Source organism: Eurytemora carolleeae, unplaced genomic scaffold (genome assembly GCF_000591075.1).
Source record: "Eurytemora carolleeae unplaced genomic scaffold, Eaff_2.0 scaffold1225, whole genome shotgun sequence".
Taxonomy (NCBI): domain Eukaryota; kingdom Metazoa; phylum Arthropoda; class Copepoda; order Calanoida; family Temoridae; genus Eurytemora; species Eurytemora carolleeae.
In genome coordinates this window covers 51,282-67,854 of record NW_019397122.1, presented here as the reverse complement: position 1 = coordinate 67,854, position 16,573 = coordinate 51,282, and the positions used below count along the sequence as shown (strand labels likewise).

Below are 16,573 nucleotides of genomic sequence, written 5' to 3'. Positions count from 1 at the left end.
TTATTAAAGAGACTGTGTTCTTATTAAAGAGACTGTGTTCTTATTAAGGAGACTGTGTTCTTATAAACAAGACTGCGTTTTTATTAAAGAGACTGTGTTTTATTAAAGAGACTTTTTTCTTATTAAAGAGACTGTGTACTTATTAAAGAGACTGTGTGTTTATTTAAGAGACTGTGTTTTATTGAAGAGACTGTGCTTTTATTAAAGAGACTGTGTTTTATTAAAGAGCTGTGTTCTTTTTAAAGAGACTGTGTTCTTATTAAAGAGACTGTGTTTTATTAAAGAGACTGTGTTCTTATTAAAAGGACTGTACGCGTAATTTGGAGTGACCCTCCATGCCAAGATGGCAATGTCCGATTTACAACGGTACCCTTGAAACCTTGATCTGATAAAAAAATGTGGAAGACACCGTCGTTTTTCTGACTATTTTTTTTTTAATTTTTGTGATTTTTTACTGAGGGTCTCTCAATATTTCCCACTTGTAAAAGAAATACTTTTGGAATGATGATCGTTAATTTTAATGAAGGGCATTCAACCCCGGCTCGTTTCTCCATGTGGGGGTTCAGCCCTAATAGCCCCCCCCCCCTGGATTCGCCCGCTGATGAGAATTGGTGTGAAAACGAACTATAGTATTGTTACGAGTATGAAACATGGAACTGAATATTTTAGTCTCAATTTATTCATTTTTCCTTTCAATAATTTAATTTAACATTTGTAAAGAATATCAGCATTACAATACGCTTTAGTTATTGACCAACATGAAATATATAAATTCATATGTTTATTTTAAATTTAAATGTATTCAAGTCAGGAATACAATTATACATTTGATTTATGAAGGAAGANTATTAAAGAGACTGTGTTCTTATTAAAGAGACTGTGTTCTTATTAAAGAGACTGTGTTTTTATTAAAGAGACTGTGTTCTTATTAAAGAGACTGTGTTCTTATTAAAGAGACTGTGTTCTTATTAAAGAGACTGTGTTTTTATTAAAGAGACTTTTTTCTTATTAAAGATACCGTTTTCTTATTAAAGAGACTGTGTTCTTATTAAAGAGACTTTGTTCTGTACGCGTAATTTGGAGTGACCCTCCATGCCAAGATGGCAATGTCCGATTTTTTTTAATTTTTGTGATTTTTTACTGAGGGTCTCCCCACCTTAAAGGAATCGTTGTGAAACTGAGGGAAGCTTAAATTTACGTCGACAGCCTAGTCCTATTATAAGTTTATTCTTGAGTTAATATGTATCCATAATATTTTAGGCTGTATATGCGAATATAATATTTTAGGCTGTATATGCGAATATGAGCGGGAAAACTATGCATGATCATAGTCTTGCGCATGACATGGGGCATGATGCTCACGCTCTAGCTTCAACTGGGCATGATGCTCATGCTGACGCTCATGGAGACCCACATGCTGACGCTCACGGGCATGGAAGCGGCCATGGTGATGGTCATGGAGATGCACACGGCGGGGGTCATCATGGTCCTCCACCTATTAGGTGATGTAAAAACAAAAATCTTAATATTTAAAATGTTATTCTTGCGTGCATGGAATCTTTGTCATTGTTTTTTTATCAAAATCTTACAGGGCGTCTTAATAACTAGAGCTTAAAGGGTGTCCAAATAAACTAAAGATCCTACAGGGTTTCTCAATAAACATGGTAAATAAGTGACAACCTCTGTATCGTCTTCGTTACACGCGGCATTATTTCTTCAAAACATTTTAATTAGTATTCTAGTTAAAACACTTAACCGTCAATTTTTTCAGATACAAAGAAGGAAGTCAACTTCTTAGAAAGTTCATTAGACACTAAATGATTTTTTAAAGCTCTATCTATTAATTATTCCTTCCATGTTATTGAGTTACGTTCAGAATCAAGGTTTTTTACAATGTAACATTTTTAATAAAGCTAGTATTTTAAAGGCGCTTTGCGCCCATCTTCTATTTCAATTGTGAACATTTTCTCTTTGTATACATTGTTAAACAAAAACAAATTTGCCGATTTTATAGAAAATTTTAATTTGTTGGAGGCTAATTTTGAAATTTTTAACATCCATAAACCTTCCCCGTGAACATGAGGTCCCCCATAAAATTTGGGCCCGATTGGTTCAGCCAAGCAAAATATATATATAAATGATGACAGTAATAATAATAATAATAATAGTTTGGCGTTCTGGAAGTTGTCACACGTTCAGCCTTACCTAGTGGTCACTATGTTCATCATCCTTACAGGGTTCGCCAAGATGGTTTTCCATAAGATGCATTGGCTCTCTTCCAGGTAAAACAGCTGTTCTCCAAGTTGATCTTCCAATAAGATGCACTAGCTCTCTTCCAGGTAAAACAGCTGTTCTCCAAGTTGATCTTCCATAAGATGCACTGGCTCTCTTCCAGGTAAAACAGCTGTACTCCAAGTTGATCTTCCAGAAGATGCACTGGCTCTCTTCCAGGTAAACCAGCTGTTCTCCAAGATGATCTTCCATAAGAAGCGCTAGCTCTCTTCCAGGTAAAACAGCTGTTCTCCAAGATGATCTTCCATAAGATGCACTTGTTCCAGGTAAAACAGCTGTTCTCCAAGATGATCTTCCATAAGATGCACTGGCTCTCTTCCAGGTAAAACAGCTGTTCTCCAAGATGATCTTCCATAAGATGCACTGGCTCTCTTCCAGGTAAAACAGCTGTTCTCCAAGATGAATCTTCTATAAGATAACTGGCTCTCTTCCAGGTAAAACAGCTGTTCTCCAAGATGATCTTCCATAAGATGCATTAGCTCTCTTCCAGGTAAAACAGGGTTACTCAAGATGATCTTCCATAAGATGCACTTGCTCTCTTCCAGGTAAAATAGGGTTACCCAAGATGGTTTTCCATTAGATGCACTGGCTCTCTTCCAGGTAAAACAGCTGTTCTCCAAGATGATCTTCCATAAGATGCACTGGCTCTCTTCCAGGTAAAACTGCTGTTCTCCAAGATGATATTCCATAAGATGCGCTAGCTCTCTTCCAGGTAAAACAGCTGGTCTCCAAGATGATATTCCATAAAAGACTCTGACTCAGACGACANGCTCACAGTACGAAGACTCAGGGGTACTTCAGAATCTCTTCAGCGCAACCACACAAGGGCCATCATCTTTATAGAACATTACATACGTGACGTGGTCGCGTAACACTGCCTTGTGTTATACTGCAGGACAATATTTTTCTTACTTCATTCAGGATTTTAAAAACCTAATTGTTGGATATAAAAATTTCTTCAATTCAAGTTCTAAAAAAATGTGAGATTTTTTAAATTAAAATCTGCGAAATATTAAAGGAAACCTCAGCCTACTTTGCAGCATTAAATGTCTTTTATTTGCAGCCGAACAAATAAGAAACGAACTTGATGCCGAAGATCATGAAATTGTAATTTGTTAGTAAAAATACGGGAAAAAATTCTCTCCAATGAATAATTGACGTTAACCTAAATGACTACGGTATCATGACAAAATAGCGTTAATGACACAAGCAAGTAGACAGCGAAATTGATGATAGAAAAATGACTTAAGTAAAAAAGACAATAACCAAATGACGAAAGCAAAACTGCTGTTTAATAAAGACGATGTTGGCAAAATCCTTCTAAAATCTGTTTTCTGTTAATCTTTTAATATTTGTTATCTGTTTTCGGTTATGAAATCTGTTTTACTTACTCTATAGTTTTGAAGTCTGTTTTCTGTTTTGGAGTCTGAAGTTTTTTGTTTGTTTATGGTTATAAAATTTGTTTTGTGCTTATTGTTCTAAAATCTGTATTTTTTTAAATCTGCTTTCTGTTAAATAATCAATCTAAATTCTGTTTCTGTTAATTGTTTTAAAATATTGTTTTTGTTAATCGTTCTAAAATCTGTTTTTTGTTAATTGTTCTAAAATCTGTTTTCTGTTAATTGTTCTAAAATCTTTTTTCTCTTAATCTTTCTTAAATCTGTTTTCTGTTAATCGTTCTAAAATCTGCACTCTCTTAATCGTTCTAATATCTGTTTTCAGTTTATGGTTCTGAAATCTGTTTTACTTCTTATATAGTTATAAAATCTTATTTGTGTTCAGATTTCCGAATCTGTTTTCTGTTTATTGTTCAAAAATCTGTTGTCTGTTCAGGATATCTGATATCTGTTTATGGTTCTGAAATCTGTTTTCTGTTTATGGTTCTGAAATCTGTTTTCTGTTTAGGATTCCTGAATCTGTTTTACTTATTATTGTTGGCGCTATTTCTGGAGCTATTATTAACACAATAGATGCTTGCGAAATTCAGGTTAAAATCATTTATTTAACTTAATACACGACTAGCTTGGGAAACCAGGTTAAAATCATTTATTTAATTTAATACACGACTAGCTTGGGAAACCAGGTTAAAAGATTTATTTTATTTAATACACTACTAGCTTGGGAAACCAGGTTAAAAGATTTATTTTATTTAATACACTACTAGCTTGGGAAACCAGGTTAAAATCATTTATTTAATTTAATACACGACTATCTTGCGAAATTCAGGTTAAAATCATTTATTTAACTTAATACACTACTAGCTTGCAGGTTAAAATCATTTATTTAACTTAATACACTACTAGCTTGGGAAACCAAGCTATTTTAAATCAAAATATAAAACATTCTTGTGGTTCTAGAGAGTTTTCCTATCAAAATTTGAGGCAAATCGGTGAAGGGGTTCCTGATTTATGATCGTACCTCAGAGATTACTTTTGCATAAAGAAGAGACTTCCGGCGTAGTTTCAAGTGATCAATTTAATTAATAAAAATTATAATTAAACAAAGTATATAATCAGTGTCCGAATTTAATGAATTTAAGCCACGTCTCAAATTACCTAAAAACCGGTTTCAATTGAGCGTCGGCTTAAATCTTGAAAAACTTAATACAATTTTAAATGGAACCAACCATATTTGAGCCGCGGTTTAAATTTAAGCCGCCGCTCAAATTCTTTAAATTCGGCCTCAGGAAGTAATATTTTAATTGCGGGTTTTTCTGAGAAAGTAACTTGCGGATTAAAGCATGGCATGCTAATATTCGATTGTTTAAGATAAATTTTTTATCACGGGCAAAATTATGGTGGAGGGGGGGGGGGGAGTGTATTGTGGTGTATTATTGGGAAAGGTTTAAGGTTTAAAGGGACTTAAAGCGTTATTTGAACTGCAGCCCTCTATGTAAAGATAACAATGCCAGATTTACAACGGTACTTTTTGTCTGATCAAGCATGAACTAGATATAGCTTCATGTTTTTGTTTATTTTAACTCTTTTTCTTCATTTGTGGTTTCTCTGCCATAGATCAAGGTTTCAAGGGTACTATTGTAAATCGGACATCTTTACATGGAGGGTTGCATAGGGGGTCATTTAATATTACGCTTACAATCTCTTTAATGTTTGATTAATTAATTGAGTAATTGTTCAGTAGGAATATGATTAAATATTAGTATATTTGATCGTTCAGTAGGAATATGATTATATATTAATATATCTATTTATTCAGGAAGAATGCGATGACATCAGAACATTTCCTAGATTTACTCCATCTCTGTTCTTCTACTTTCTTCTTCCTCCCATTATTCTTGGTAAATATAACTTTTATTTTTTGTTTCAATTATTTTTTAAATCATAAAAAAATTATAATTAAAGATGATAAAAATGTCCTTACTTTAAAACCAGAAAGACCTGCAATGATGGCAATGCCTGATTCACAACGGGGCCCTTAAAAGTTTTGTCTGAACAAGTATAAATCAGATATCATAATTTTGAAGACTGATCGATTTCTCTTGTGTTTTTTCTACGCAAACAGTCAAAGATTGACATATTAAAATTTAACACGAATCATTTTTCTAAGATAAAGGGAAAAGAAAAAAGCGAGAAAAAAGCGAGAAATAACGAGAAAAAACGAGAAAAAAACGAGAAAAAAAACGAGAAAAAAATGAGAAAAAAACGAGAAAAAACGAGAATAAAGTAGTATTTTATTTAATTTTTATGTTAAAATCTTGATTTTAGGTTTTTACTTCAAAGTACTTCATAGGTATTTAACTACTGTTGAGGTTTAACATGGAATATATGTAGGTTTGAACTAGGGTTTCCAAGGCAAGTGGATTTTACTTGCGCGCAATTCCGCGCAAATCAACACAATTCTGCACACTTCGAGCACAATTTCGCGCAACAGAATTTCGATTGGAGACCTAGACCCTCGTTCGAACAAAAAAGCATATTTTGATCTGATTGATATTTCAGAATCTGCGTTTTCTCTTCACAACAAGGTCTTCATGGACAACTTGCGTAGTATCATCCTATACGCAGTCTTTGGAACTATCTGTAACTTCCTCATGATCGGTGAGTATATGGGGGGCCTTTTACGCAGTCTTAGGAACTATCTGTATCTTCCTTATGATCGGTGAGTAGAGGGGGGGGGGCATTTTATGGAGTCTTAGGAACTATCTGTAACTTCCTCATTATTGGTGAGTATATGGGGGGGCATTTTATGCAGTCTTAGGAACTATCTGTATCTTCCTTATGATCGGTGAGTATATGGGGGGCATTTTACGCAGTCCCAAAGCACTCTCATTTTTTAAACGATCATCCTTAAACTTCTTGACACTTTCAGAGTAAAAATTTTAGCTTGTAAATGTTGCATTAAATGATCACATCACATTTTTTTTGTTTGTATAAATTAAAATAAACAAATTTTGTAGATTTTCCAGTTTTTTGGAGGCAATTTTATCAACTCGTGCATTTAACATGCATGTACCTTAAAAGCATTTGCTAGAATTTTTAAGTCATGAAATCCTAATTAAACCATTTTATTTAGGTGGTTTATTGATTCTATTCTACAACATAAAATGGATGGGATCCAGTACAGTTTATAAATCAGAGTTTACTCAAAGGAAAATACTTAATTACAATATTTACCAATCTTATACACATAATTCAATATTTACCAATCTTATACACATAATTCAATATTTACCAATCTTATACACATAATTCAATATTTACCAATCTTATACACATAATTAATGTTAAACATGTCAAAAAAACAATAAAGTTTTCATGATAAACTTCCAAAAAAGTCTTTTACAGTAAGACTCATAAGTCTGTAAAATAGCAAGACGACATTTAATCTTATTTGTATTTTATGTTGTTACAAGGCAAATAGTTTAACCTGCAGTAACTTAAAAATCAGCATGTTAAAGGGAGTGACCGGCAATGTATTTTAGTTGAACTAATGTAGTATTGTGGAGATTTTTATAGGATTCATTTGAGACATATAAAACGTTTTAATGATGTATAATTACTGAGTTTGAGCACAAATTCGATGTTCAAACTCATCCATTTGGATTTTGGGTGGTTAAGTTTGAAGATCCGATTTTTTTAATTATTAAACAACGACGACAAAAAAGGTTTTAAAAATTCTGTAGTGAACTAATTAGATGTTAAGGAACATATTTCTCAATTGAAATTTTCTCAAAAAATCAATGTACGAATCAATTATTTCTTTTTCATCATTATATTGAATTTCTTATTCTTTATGAATTAGTTCACAGATTTTATTCAACATCTTCTAATGTCGTCTTTTCAATAAAAAATCCAGGAAATCTACAGAACTATGAGACATTACAGAAACCAATAACTAAATAAGATTACTTATTTTCGATAATAATAGTTAACTTTTGTTGATTTTTATTATTTAAACCTTATTAATTTTTACTGTAGATTTTTACTACATTTTTCGTCGTCGTTATTGAATAATTTAATAAAAACTTATTCTCAAAATCATCCCTCAAAGGAGGATTTTAAATACTCAATTCAACTACTATGCATTGCTGGTCACTCCTTTTAAGGGAATAGGTCGTCTTTCTGTTCCACAGTGTTATGTATCGCACTGTTGTGTTTTCACTTTTTGATTATTTTGTCTAAATGTTGTATTTTTAGAGCAATTGAGCCTCATCATTTGAATTTTACAGGTAACGTCAAAAATTAAAGAAAAATTAAATATGTATTTTTTATAAATCGTTAGTCGAAATTTTTCTTCTATAATGACAAATATTTTATGCATATTTGAATTGGAGAAAGTCTATTTTCGGCTCAAAATTGAAAGAAAAAGATTTTGAAAATATTTTAGTTATAATTCTCCTTCTTGTCTAATGCTTGGCAGAGACATTATAGATTCTATATTGTGATTTTTTAATGTTAAAATAAATAATTTTGAAAGATTTTGTCGGAGAAGTGCTCGGCGACATACAGAAAATTTTTATTTAAACCTTTGTCAAAAAACCGGATATGAATCTTTTACATTGTTTACGGAGCAATCAAAGTATTTTTGTTTTAAATTACTTTCTTTATGTATGAATATCTGAAAGGTCCGGCGTTGCCCGTGGAAAAAAAGAGAAACTTGAGAAAAAAAAATTCGAAAAATACACCCCCTGGCCACCCATGAGTGTCCACACAAAATTTTAGCCTTATCGGTCCAGCCTTTTGGCCGGCTATGCGCAACATGTATATGAATGTCTTGTTTTATTATATAGATTATAAGAGAAAATATTTGCAGTTATTTAGATTATTTTGATTAAATCTGCTGACGGGTCGGGTTTTTAATTTATTAAAAATAATTTTAATTATATTTTAGTTCCTGAGGAGAACGAGTTCACGTCAATGACGAATATTCAAATTTTGCTGTTTGCTAGTTTAATATCAGCTGTTGATCCTGTAGCTGTATTAGCAGTATTTTCAGAGGTATTTACAGTACATTTACAGTACACTTACTAGTTTAATATCAGCTGTTGATCCTGTAGCTGTATTAGCTGTATTCTCAGAGGTACATACTGTACACTTACAGTACACTTACAGTACTCTTACAGTTCACTTGCATTACACTCTCAATACACTTACAGTACACTTACCGTAAACTTACAGTACACTTACCGTACACTTACCGTACACTTACAGTACACTTACAGTACACTTACAGTACACTTACAGTACACTTACCGTACACTTACCCTACACTTACCCTACACTTACCCTACACTTACCCTACACTTACCCTACACTTACCCTACACTTACCCTACACTTACAGTACTCTTACAGTACTCTTACAGTATTCTAACGGTGCACATATAGTCCATTTGTAACAAAGTGATGAATCATTCTTGAATTAATTCATTATAAATGTATGTTAAACACGGTTTAAACATCCTTTTTGTTCATGATTCTATAAATTTAAAATTTTATTAGATCGTATCAAAGTTTTCTGAAGTATAGTAAAATTTTACAGTACATTTACAGTACACTTACTAGTTTAATATCAGCTGTTGATCCTGTAACTGCATTAGCTGTATTCTTAGAGGTACATACTGTACACTTACAGTACTCTTACAGTTCACTTGCATTACATTCTCAATACAGTTGCAGTACACTTACCGTACACGTACAGTACACTTACCGTACACGTACCGTACACTTACCGTACACTTACCTACACTTACAGTACACTTACAATACACTTACCGTAACTTACCGTACACTTACAGTACTCTTACAGTATACTAACAGTGCACTTGCGGTACGCTTGCGGTGCACATATAGTCCACTTGGAACAAAGTGATGAATTATTCTTGAATTAATTCATTATAAGTGTTTGTTAAACACGGTTTAAACATCCTTTTTGTTCATGATTCTATAAATTTAAAATCTTATTAGATCGTATCAAAGTTTTCTGAAGTATAGTAAAATTTACTGAATAGTTAAACTGAACAGCATACAACTTTAAATTGAATGAAGTCACAGAACAAAAGTTTTACATCAACCTGAGCTGAGAACTTTGTATTGAGATCAATGTTTTATCTCAATCTAATTGTTAATCTAAAGATTAAATTAATCTTTTTTAGATATCCCCCATGGCAATTGTACCCAGTTAAGGGTTGATGGGATTTTTGATTAAAAGAGGAATTAATAAGCTATGTTTACAGATCCTCAAAATTAAAGTTGCCCAAAGTGGATATCAAGTTCAAGCAATCGGGATTACGAATATTTAACAGCCACAAAAGTTCCCAGCTCTGTTGTATTTTCCCGCATTTTTTCTTAGTTTTGTAAACCTTTCAATCTTTAGGTTGGAGTGAATCCTGATTTATATTATATGGTGTTTGGTTTAGGTTGGAGTAAATCCTGATTTATATTATATGGTGTTTGGTTTAGGTTGGAGTGAATCCTGATTTATATTATATGGTGTTTGGTGAATCCCTCCTGAACGACGGTGTAGCTGTGGTACTCTACAATATGATGAATGCTTTTGCAGGTTTGACAGTTTTAGATAATCCTATATGATGATAAATATGAAATTCAACAAATAACTAGAAATAACCAGTAATAATCTCTTTGTTGCCTAGATTAAACTTTGTTCCCAGAATAAACTACGTCTTAACTTGTTGCTAAAAAGATTTCTAGGCCTTTTCAGGCTGTATAGACACACCCTTTCTTCTGCGCAAGATAGGCAATAGGCATCCTTGTAATTTCCCAAAACCATATATAAACATTTTATTTTTTATCATAGAGGTCTGAAAAAACTGAACTAAAGAAAGTATAAACCCAGAGGTCCTGATCTAATACCGTAAAAAGTTAAAATTTCTAGAATTATTTTTAGATTCATATTTTATATATATATATGCGAATTAGCGCACAGGTTATACTTAGCACATGCTAAATGTTTGTTATTCTAGGGACTGTCATTTTATTTTTAGTTTTATTTAAAGAGATGAACACCTGATTCACAACTGTACCCTTGAACTTTTACTTGATAAATAATCTGGAAGTTATTTTCGTATTTTACTTTAAAAAGTATTGCAAGATAATTAAATTTCAATGCACTCTTGATCAGACATAGTGCTTTAGGGTACCGTTGTGTTTAGGACATGCCACTAAATGGAGTCACCTAGTCTATATCAGAAATTCTATTTATAATTTTTTTCGCAGATTTTATATAACATTATGTGAAGCTGTAAAAAAGACGACATTTGATTTAAAATTGCAAATATCCAGGTTTGGAGTCAACTGGAGCGGAGGTCACTGGGCTTCATATTATTACTGGAATTGGATCTTTCTTCACAGTTGCTCTAGGCACAGTCAAGTCTTTCAATCTATGTACAGACATGTACACTTTACATTGTGCAGACACGTGCAGTGTACATTGTGGAGACATGTACAATGTACATTGAGTATACATGTACAGTGTACATTGTGCAGACATGTACAGTGTACATTATGCAGACATGTACAGTATACATTGTGTAGACATGTACAGTGTACATTGTGCAGACAAGTACAGTGTACATTGTGTCAGGTGGATTGTTTGTTGGTTTTGTGTTTGGATTGATTACTGCAGTAGTTACAAAATACACTACAGACATAGTGGCATTAGGAAATATATCTTTAATCTAAATATAAAAAATTTAAAAATCTGACTTTGATAAAATTTAATCTCCATTGCAGCCTGATGTCATAGACCTTTGATATTTCATAATATGAATTCTGTTAGATCAAATGGTCTTAAGTTTGCACCGTCAGGTTGCAAAGAAAAAGGGATTTAAAAAATCTGAGTTTGTGGCAAGTGTTTAATTCTTTAATTTATAAACGAATTTATTAATCGCCGTTTGCAAACCTTTTATATTTCAAACTTAGACTATTTAGCAGAATTCATAGATTGAAATATCAAAAGTATTTGCCACCAGGTTGCACAGATATAGGGAACGAAAAATTTGATTTTGAGGCGCGTAATCAGTTGCTTGAAACTGATAAGCAACTATAAACTTCTTCAGGGATTTATATTTCCCTGAAAAGAATATATATATATATGTTCTGGAAAAGGCATTTCTTTGAAAATCATATTGATATTCATTTTATCCGCCCTCCCCCACCTCCAATCTTTGAAATATAGTCTACGCCTTTGCTGTGCCCTAGTTAAAGGTATATTGTGCAGAACCCTTGGCAGTCTTCAGTTTGGCTTATCTTTCATACGTATTCGCTGACTTGGTCAATTGGTCTGGTATCATCAGTCTTATAGGTAGGTTTCTGGTAACAGAAGTTGTTATAGGTACGTTTCTGGTATCAGAAGTTGTTTAAGGTAGGTTTCTGGTATCAGAAGTTGTTAACGATTTCTGATATAAGCTTTATAGGTAGCTTTCTGGTATCAATATTATTTGTAGGTTTCTGGTATTAATCTCATAGTTAGGTTTTATCATTAGTCTCTTTGGTAAGTGTCTGGTTATCAGTCTTATTGGTCAGTTTCTGGTATTAGCATTATTTGTATGTAGGTTTCTGGTATCATCAGTCTTATATGGTAGTTTCTGGTATCAGCTTTATTTGTAGATTTCTGGTATCCATCTCATAGTTAGGTTTTTATCATTAGTCTCTTTGGTAAGAGTCTGATTATCAGTCTTATTGGTAAGTTTCTGGTATTAACATTATTTATATGTAGGTTTCTGGTATCATCAGTTTTATAGGTAGGTTTCTGGTATCATAAGTCTTATAGGTAGGTTTCTGGTATCATCAGTTGTATAGGTAGGTTTCTTGTATCATCTGTCTTATAGGTAGGATTATTGTATAATCTGTCTTTTAGGTAGGCTTCTTGTATCATCTGTCTTATAGGTAGGTTTCCTGTATCATCTGTCTTATAGGTAGGTTTCTGGTATGCTTTATAGGTAGCTTTCTGGTATCAATATTATTTGTAGATTTCTGGTATTAATCTCTAGTTAGGTTTTATCATTAGTCTCTTTGGTAAAAGTCTGGTTATCAGTCTTATTGGTAAGTTTCTGGTATTAGCAGTATTTGTATGTAGGTTTCTGATATCATCGGTCTTATAGGTAGGTTTCTGGTATTGTTAGTTTTGATAGGTAGGTTTCTGGTATCAGTATTATAGGTGGTATCCTCAGTCATATAAGATGGTTTCTGGTTTCTTGTATTGTTAGTCGTATAGGTAGGTTTCTGGTATTAGTCTTATAGGTAGGTTTCTGGTATCAGTCTTTTAAGCAGGGTTCTGGTATCATTAGTTTTATAGGTTGGTTTCTGGTATCAGTATTATAGGTAGGTTTCTGGTATCATCAGTCTTATATTTAGGTTTCTGGTATCATCAATCTTATATTTAGGTTTTTGGTATAATCAGCCTTATAGATAGGTTTCTGGTAAAATTTTTATAGTTAAGTTTCTGGGATCAGTCTTGCAGGTAAATTTTTGTATCAGTCTTAAAGGTAGGTTTCTGGTATAATTTTTATAGGTAGGTTTCTGGTATCAATATTATAAATAGGTTTCTGGTATCAGTCTTATAGGTAGGTTTCTGGTAATAGTTTTACTGGTAGGTTTCTGGTATCATCATTTTATAGGTAGGTTTCTGGTTTCATCAGTTTTATAGATATGTTTCTGGTATCATCTGTCGTTATAGGTAGGTTTCTGGTATCTTAAGTCATATTGGTGTCTGGTATCAGTGTTCTCCTGAAGGTTGATAAGCTTTGTTGTCACAGCATAAGAATATCTAGAACATTAACCAGAGAAAAGAAACACTTTGGAGGCTCGGTTACCAACAAATATATTTATTAGACGAAGCAAAAACCAAGCAGCTGCCGAACCCTTAAACATAATCCAGAACGAATTTATAAGTTTTATAAACTTTAATGGCGGTCTAATGAGGTTAAGAAGGAAAAAAAAATATTTGAAGGATGATGACATGTCAGGGCGGAAAAGACCAGCAAGACCTAAAATATAGTCAAAAATATTGCAAAATTTTTAAACCATAATAGCAAGGGTTCAAGAAGTATGTTTGTCAGACAGCCTGATATATGCTTTTACATTGTAAACAAAGTTGTAAAGCAAGGATTTAAAAATGAAAGAGATCTGGGTTAAATTTGTCCCAAAGTCTTGGACCTAGGACCAAAGGGATTACATTGATTATGGATGTTAAATGTAAATCAAAACCAGAAAAATCCTGAAAAGTCCTTCCTACATTCAATACTCAATCTCTTTTTTATATTGATCGCTCTTCTAGGGTCTAAAACAGACTCTGATGAATTAAGTTTGAGACCGTTCTGAAAATGTTCTTGCTGTAACGAACGAAGCTGAAAACGCTCCTTACATTACAACAAAGATCTGATTGACATGAAAATAATACGGTATAAAATATGAGACTCAGAACTAATAAACCCCAGCACAAGTCTCTTAGGCAAGTTTCTGGTAATAAGCTGGATGTAGTTTCTGGTATTAGTTTTATCAGTAGGTTCCCCAGATCAGTCTTTCAGGTAGGTTTCTGGTATGTAGGTAGGTTTTTGGTATTTTTGGTAGGTTTCTGGTATTTAGGTAGGTTTCTGATATTTAGGTAGGTTTTTGGTATATAGGTAGGTTTCTGGTATTATCCGAGACTGATGAGTAGATTTCATAGGACTTCAATATAGTATTAGTTCTTGTGACTCTTAAATTGCTACAACTAGATTTTTCTTTGTTTGTACTTTTATAGATTTTGTAGAAAAAAGTTTTTTTTTATCTATTCTAATTTAGGATGTGGTATGCTACAGGCTCACTACGCTTTCAAAAACATATCTGAGCATGGTCACACTTGTATTCAGTAAGTTTAAATAATTTGTTTTCTATGAAAGGGACTGTAAGCGTAGTTTCAAGCGACCCGTCATGCAAAGATGGCAATGCCGGATTTACAATGGTATAATTAAAAGCTTTGTCTGATCAAGTATGCATTTTATATCCATTTTTTCTAATTTTGAAATCTGATTATTTTCAATTGTGGTTTCTCTTCATATGTGACTTGCGCATTTCTATGTGCAGGAAACAATGTAAGAAACACTTTTAACCATAGTAAATCGACTATATCTTTCACATTATTGATCAACTATATAACGGTTTCAATGGTTTCGCGTGTATTCATCAAGATGTTGGCCGGTCTGTGTGATTGTATTATCTATGTGTAGTGTATTCATCAAGATGTTGGGCGGTCTATGTGATTGTATTATCTGTGTTTAGTGTTTTCATCCATATTTTGGGCGGTCTATGTGATTGTATTATTTATGTTTAGTGTATTCATCAAGATGTTGCCCGGTCTATGTGATTGTATTATCTATGTTTAGTGTATTCATCAAGATGTTTAGTCTATGTGATTGTATTATCTATGTTTAGTGTATTCATCAAGATGTCCAGTCTATGTGATTGTATTATCTATGTTTAGTGTATTCATCACGAATTTGGGCGGCCTAAGTGATTGTATTATCTATGTTTAGTGTATTCATCATGATGTCCAGTCTATGTGATTGTATTATCTATGTTTAGTGTATTCATCAAGATGTCTAGTCTATGTGATTGTATTTTCTATGTTTAGTGTATTCATCAAGATGTCCAGTCTATGTGATAGTATTTTTTATGTTTAGTGTATTCATCAAGATGTCCAGTCTATGTGATTGTATTTTCTCTGTTTAGTGTATTCATCAAGATGTCCATTCTATGTGATTGTATTATCCATGTTTAGTGTATTCATCACGAATTTGGCCGGTCTTTGTGTTTGTATTATCTATGTTTAGTGTATTCATAAAGATGTTGGCCGGTCTATGTGATTGTATTATCTATGTTTAGTGTATTCATCACGAATTTGGCCGGTCTTTGTGTTTGTATTATCTATGTTTAGTGTATTTGGCCGGTCTTTGTGTTTGTATTATCTATGTTTAGTGTATTCATAAAGATGTTGGCCGGTCTATGTGATTGTATTATCTATGTTTAGTGTATTTATCAAGATGTTGGCCGGTCTATGTGATTGTATTATCTATGTTTAGTGTTTTCATCAAGATGTTGGGCGGTCTATGTGATTGTATCATCTATGTTGAGTGTATTCATCAAGATGCTGGGCGGTCTATGTGATTGTATTATCTATGTTTAGTGTATTCATCAAGATGTCCAGTCTATGTGATTGTATTATCTATGTTTAGTGTTTTCATCAAGATGTTGGCCGGCCTAAGTGATTGTGTTATCTATGTTTAGTGTATTCATCAAGATGTCCAGTCTATTTGATCGTATTATCTATGTTTAGTGTTATGTTTTTCATCAATACGTCCAGTCTATGTGATTGTATTCTCTATGTTTAGTGTATTCATCAAGATGTTGGCCGGTCTATGTGATTGTATTATCTTTATCTATCTTGGAATGGCCCTTTTTGGATCACACACATGGCATACAGGTTAGTTGATTAGTGGTAACCACAAAAAATTATACTCAATTGACAACCTAAAACTCTTAGAAAATAACTATTTTAATTTCCTTTTTTAAAATTTATAGTATTGTATAATTGTATGATTGTAAGAAAGAAAAAAATCCGTGCAGTCATCTCTTTAGGTCTTAATCAGTTTTGGGTAACCCTACATGAATAAAAGCTTCTAAAAAGAGGGGTTGCTTGTGTAAATGATGGTTAAAGACGACTTAAGAATGAGGGAGAGAGGGAGGTCTCTCTCTTATGAATTTTAAACTCCCCCCCCCCCTCTCTTAGTTCGGTTGAAATATTATAATATTATAAACCCTACC

The 16,573-nt window shown here is 32.8% G+C and overlaps 1 protein-coding gene across 1 annotated transcript; it reads left to right on the top strand.

The window, feature by feature from the left end:
• The first annotated feature begins 1,291 nt into the window (after window positions 1-1,291).
• On the top strand, window positions 1,292-16,242 carry LOC111712104 (Na(+)/H(+) exchanger protein 7). The gene is made up of 14 exons (XM_023486621.1): window positions 1,292-1,502; window positions 2,169-2,282; window positions 4,198-4,279; window positions 5,509-5,590; window positions 6,252-6,350; window positions 6,826-6,901; window positions 7,950-7,981; window positions 8,644-8,750; window positions 10,214-10,313; window positions 11,054-11,131; window positions 11,355-11,432; window positions 11,991-12,074; window positions 14,555-14,621; window positions 16,141-16,242. Exons 1-14 carry the CDS (start codon window positions 1,303-1,305, stop codon window positions 16,235-16,237), a joined length of 1,296 nt encoding a protein of 431 aa, XP_023342389.1. The 5' UTR covers window positions 1,292-1,302; the 3' UTR covers window positions 16,238-16,242.
• Window positions 16,243-16,573: the final 331 nt, after the last annotated feature.

What these genes read in the sequence shown, in the direction of transcription:
- LOC111712104 (XM_023486621.1), top strand. Translation starts at nt 1,303, where the DNA reads ATGAGCGGGAAAACTATGCATGATCATAGTCTTGCGCATGACATGGGG. An exon ending in CTGTAACTTCCTCATGATCG is followed by an intron (nt 6,351 to 6,825) that starts GTGAGTATATGG and finishes CATTTTATTTAG; the next exon opens with GTGGTTTATTGATTCTATTC. An exon ending in AAATCAGAGTTTACTCAAAG is followed by an intron (nt 6,902 to 7,949) that starts GAAAATACTTAA and finishes TTGTATTTTTAG; the next exon opens with AGCAATTGAGCCTCATCATT.